We start from the raw sequence: 5,126 nt of genomic DNA on the forward strand, positions 1-5,126 counted from the left end.
ATTAGAGAATAATTGAAGAGAGCATGATCTTAACTCTGGGTGGAGGGAGGGGGGTTTGTGGTTAGGATAGAAATATATCTAGCCACCGTGCCTAATTATTTATTGTAATCTTAATGCATTCTTAATAGATTGATTCCATATGAATATAGGCGTTAATCTGTTTTGAATATGCGAGTAGTACTTCGAGAGAAAGCTAAGAGAGCAATTGTTCGATTAATTAGCAACCATGAGTGTATTGTATGAAAGGGAGAGTTAACGAGAGCACAATAGGATTGGTGAATCGATCACAATGCTGGAATATTTGTCTCTACTGAATATACAACAACCATTTTGTTGCTTGAGAATTTAGTTACTAGTTAAAATTATTGTTTAGTATAATCACACTTTTGAACTCTGATTGATATGGTGAATTTAGTGGGTAGTTAATATAAGTCTCTATGGGTTCAACACTCGATTTATCATTTTACTACTTATACGACCATGTATACTTGCGTGTGGGTTTGCGAGTAACATATCACATATTTGGAAAGGAAGGAGTACTTTAATATATATTTTTCCTCTATTGCTTTTAATATAATGGAAAAGTTAAATTTAACATGTTAAACACTCTATAGTCAAATTCGACACACAACAATAAAATGAATGAAGTACTTTTAAACACAACACAGGAGATTAAGTTTTCTGGTTAACATTTAAAGAACTCTGAAATAAACCCAAGAAAAAAAATGAAAGAAAAAAAATTCAGAACAGCCACAGAACTCTGGCCGTAGTATATATACTACTTAGAGAATTTGAAAAGGTCAGGATCAAGTCCATGGTGATGGAACACTGGATATTTTTGTGTGCCTGTGGGATTAACCAAATGATCACCGATAGCTGCTTGAGATTGCAGTGCGCCTTGGTGTGAAGCAAGAAGCTTATCCAAGAAAGACCAATCGCCACTAAATTTGTCGTGTTGAGGAATAATATTGAAAGTACTGCTGCTACAACCTGCTGCTCCAGCTGCTGATGTTAGCCTCAATAAGTTCTGATGCGAACATTCATTAAGGTTCATGTTCGCATTCAAAGGAAGCTGAGGACATGGATTGACTGATAATAAGTCTGGACTTAGCAGTTGAGGGAGGTGCATTGAACCATCAAAGTTGGACGCATAGTCGTAGCAGGCTTGTTGATGAGGTTGTTGCATATTCTGTTTTGGATCAGAACTGCCAGACTTCATATGATCCACAAAATGTAACTGTTGCTCCTGATCATCTTCACCCAACTCGTGTTGGAAACCTCTAGTGTAGTTCTTTTTCTTGAACACCCTACAAACAACCCAGCCATCTTCCTGCAATGGCTTGAACAATATTGAAATGTAAAATTTAGTATCCCTTTTCTTGTATACCCTACTCTACAGAAAAGTTAAGGAGATCAAATTGTTTTGAGGCATATATAATTAATTAATTAAAAGTCAGCTCTCTTTAACATATTAAATATTTAGACAACATGGTCACATAATTTTACATGATATTAGAGCAGTCATGTGATTCTGGATTCAAATTCCATTGTCATCCAAAAGAAGAAAAACATATTTTAACGTGTTTTGAAAAGAAAAAAAAATCAAACTTGACAAGAGAGAGGAACGGCCAAGACATAACATGACTATACACTACTCAAAAACTAGGATCAGGGGCGGATGTAGCATTATAGGTATTATTTCAATCGAACACATAACTTTCGGTGGAGAGCATAAATTTATAAGTAACATTTTATTAAAATTGCAACAAATAGTATGAACCCATAAAAGCTGAATCCATTTAGATGTGTGATGACCAAAAAGTAAAAACATAGTTGTATTGGGAAGTTACTAAGTACCTCAACTTCAGCAGTGTTGTCATCAAGGCGATACTCATGCATGATCCAGTCAGTCTTTTGGCCATGAGGTGCGCGTCCGGTGTAAAATACAAGAGTTTTCCTCATCCCAATCCTCTTGGAGTTGCTAAGGTAGATTGCTTTATCCCGCCCTGTCGCCTTCCAGAATCCAGCTGTCGTGGCTCTATTTGTTCGAGTCCCTGTTGGGTACTTCTTATCCTTGTGGCTGAAAAAGTACCATTCATTCTGTGGACCTGATCCTATTCTACATATTTCTGCATGTCATCAATTTTGAATTTAGCATATGCTTGTGTGGATAAACGTGCGTGCAAGCTATTCTTATACTATTATATATTGATAAAATATGCTTAGACGAGGCTGCAGAATACAGTCAACTTATCCACCACATTAACCTAATTTGAGTAAATATTTACATGTTTATGCATCTATATTGACAAGAAGTGGGCCAATTTGAGATAGCACTTGCATTATTCCCCCTTTCTTAATCAACTGGCACAGGTGGGGTTAGGTAAACCTTACGTGTTTATTGATATTAAAAAGTTACATATGTTGGTCATGGTATTATAGCTCCATTTTCTGTATGATATTTCTTTTTGTAAAAATTTATTTGCACTGTGTGGTGTGGATATAAGCCAAATCTTAAATAAATCATCTTTTTATCTGGTTTTTTATATTTTCCCCTATAAAATTATAAAGTCATTGTGTATGATTTTGTGCTTTGTTGATCTTTAGAAGAAGTTGATTTAGATCCTTGGAAGTTTTGGTAATTATAGGAGATTCTTTATGTTTTTGAAGTACAATACATTTTTGGTGACAGAGAAATCTCATCTTTATGATCAAATCCGCTTTCTATTCATAAATCAAAGGAGTGCTTTATGGATTAACTTGATCTACCGACTTTCCCAGCATTATCTAACTAAATAAGTTCCCTAAATGGTGAAGATTTAAATGTAGAGGTGAAGGAGACTATTCTTATGCCTTGTTTGCCTTTTAGGTTAATTACCTGAAAAAAGAAAGTTATACGAGGCTGTAGAATGAGGAGGCAGTACAGTACGTCCTCCACATTCTTCCCTTGACATATCCACAATATTAACTGCATGAATGAATAATTGACGTGCGCTTTCTAGCTTTTTTGTTATTAAGAAAAAAACTTAAGTCCTGCTACCATTGTTCAGATACAAATAATTGTAGTTGTAGCATAGCATAGTCAGAAAAAGCAAGAAGTAAAATAGGAAAATGTACTAACCTTTGAGGTCCCATGGTTCAAGTTTGTTAAGATCGACTTCCCTAATAACGTCCAAGTCTATTGCTTCGTATGAGACTTTCTTCCTGAGATAATAATAAAGAAGCTCCTCATCTGTGGGATGGAAACGAAACCCTGGAGGAACTGAAAGCTGTCCATTTCCTGCTCCCGACATCATTATGCCGATATCCTCACTCCAAATTGCTAAATGTATATTCTATCCTGCAAGACGCACAGAGTATACGAGCAAAGCAACATATTAGAGCAACTAGAAATAAAACGGGAGATCATGTGAAAAAGGCAAACTAATTTTATATGTAATATGACTGAAGCACCACCCCCCCCACCCCCCCCAGGCTCAAATCTGACTGCAGACTGCATGCACGAAGGGGGGATCGATATCTTTCTTTTCATGAATGAAAAGAGAAGTGCAAAATTACGGGCTAGTTTCGCGCGCCACGAATAAGTGCTTTACTAATCAAAATAAAGAGAATAAGAAACGACTCGCTACTAACTTGATCAATAGTTAGTCTCTGATCCTCACTGCTAAAGAAAAATACTTTTCTCACTTGTCTTCAAGAGAATATAATTGATTAAGAGTGTGATATTACTCCGCCAAAATTTCCAACAGTCTACTGAGGGGATATTATTTGCTCGCTCAGTGAAAACGAGGAAAAAGTGTTAGCAACAGGATGGTCTAGGTAGTTCGAACTTGAAAAGAAAGAAAGTTTTGCTTCCTAAAATTTGAGATGAAGGAAAAAGATATATTTTGAGAATGAATGAAAAGACTGCGATCAGATCTTTAGGGTGAATGATACATGGAGAGAGAAACTGGACCGAGAATGTTAAAAACTTAGGAAGAATAATAAGGAATGAAGTGTGGTGTTATGTGAACAATGAAATTGGATGTTACGTATAGTAGTCTCGTGTGAATTATGGTGTGGAAATGAAAGGGAAGAAATTACTACCAGACTTTGGAAAATGTCGTTGAATGGGAGACCCCCTCCTGGAATTCGCCGCATATAAGTGATGAAAATCTGCTCAACTACTGTAAATATTGTTTTGTTTGTGTCATCTCTCTCAATATATCCTTTAGCCATGCACAGTCAAAGTCAAAGACGAATAAATTCCTTTTTTCTTCCTTTTACATATACTACAGTATATTTCCATTCTTCTTCCTTTTTTTTTTTAATTTAATCTTCCAACTTATCATTTTCCTTTACGGTGACAGGAACACTTACCTGGAGATTGATTAATTTAATCGTGCATTGAGTATTTGGGTTACGTATTAGAACAGGAGGATCATAAATTTTAATACAAAATGACAGGTTCATCGTGTAAGGTATTATAGACGCAATAAAAGACACTTAAACTGGCCTCTTATTATTGACACACTTATATTAGCTTTCTTTTTCTTTCTTTTTTTCCCCTTTTCAGTTCTTGACCTCTTTGCGTTTATCTCTTCTGCCTTTTCTTTTTAACTAACTCATCAAGAAGGGAGATTACATTCTGCAATAAAGGAATAATATCCTGCCGGCCTATTTCTGAGATTTTTATGCCAATTAAAAAATATAAAGAACTTCTAATATTTTTTATTTTTATTTTGTAATGTTGGTCTAAGAATTGTTGTAGTATCAAGTGAAACTACTTTACCAATTTAAGATTATGATTTAAAGAAATCAATTGATAATTTACTGATTATGCATGGCTTAGAAGATTTAAAGAAAAGGAATAAAAATCATTGGTCAGAGAATTATAAGAATAATTTGTTCCAAATGCGTCAAAAAAAATTGTCATTTTGACTCTTAATTTCAGCTTTTAGGAGTCAGCTGTTTAGTTGATTAATTGGAGGCATAGAAATACACGTGAGCGCTGAATGAAAAAGAAAGCAATATCCTCAAAGTCCGCGGGATCCAACAAAAGATGCACAACCCAAGGTCTTAATGTCCTTAAAATATCACCTCATGGAGCTGGATGTTAGTCATCCTTCGTTTTCCTTTCTTCAATT

The 5,126-nt window shown here is 35.2% G+C and overlaps 1 protein-coding gene across 3 annotated transcripts; it reads right to left on the reverse strand.

The window, feature by feature from the left end:
* Positions 1-634: 634 nt before the first annotated feature.
* Positions 635-4,158, reverse strand: LOC104240842 (NAC domain-containing protein 76). Of its 3 annotated transcripts, none has more exons than XM_009795735.1 (4): positions 4,087-4,158; positions 3,122-3,340; positions 1,858-2,129; positions 635-1,339 (listed from the first exon to the last, which is right to left on the reverse strand). In XM_009795735.1, exons 2-4 carry the CDS (start codon positions 3,294-3,296, stop codon positions 779-781), a joined length of 1,008 nt encoding a protein of 335 aa, XP_009794037.1. In that variant the 5' UTR covers positions 3,297-3,340; positions 4,087-4,158; the 3' UTR covers positions 635-778. The 3 variants fall into 3 exon arrangements, with proteins under 3 accessions (XP_009794037.1, XP_009794038.1, XP_009794036.1); XM_009795736.2 differs by having other exon boundaries at positions 635-1,330; positions 3,634-4,150; XM_009795734.2 differs by having other exon boundaries at positions 3,634-4,150.
* Between the last annotated feature and the right edge of the window lie 968 nt (positions 4,159-5,126).

The sequence above is a fragment of the Nicotiana sylvestris genome, chromosome 6 (assembly GCF_000393655.2).
Source record: "Nicotiana sylvestris chromosome 6, ASM39365v2, whole genome shotgun sequence".
Classification (NCBI taxonomy): Eukaryota; Viridiplantae; Streptophyta; class Magnoliopsida; order Solanales; family Solanaceae; genus Nicotiana; species Nicotiana sylvestris.

Excerpts from the sequence above, each read along its gene's own strand:
- LOC104240842 (XM_009795735.1), bottom strand. The coding sequence starts at position 3,296 with ATGATGTCGGGAGCAGGAAATGGACAGCTTTCAGTTCCTCCAGGGTTT. Across the intron at positions 2,130-3,121 it reads TGAACCATGGGACCTCAAAG|AAATATGTAGAATAGGATCA; the intron begins GTTAGTACATTT and ends GATGACATGCAG. Across the intron at positions 1,340-1,857 it reads ACAACACTGCTGAAGTTGAG|CCATTGCAGGAAGATGGCTG; the intron begins GTACTTAGTAAC and ends ATATTGTTCAAG.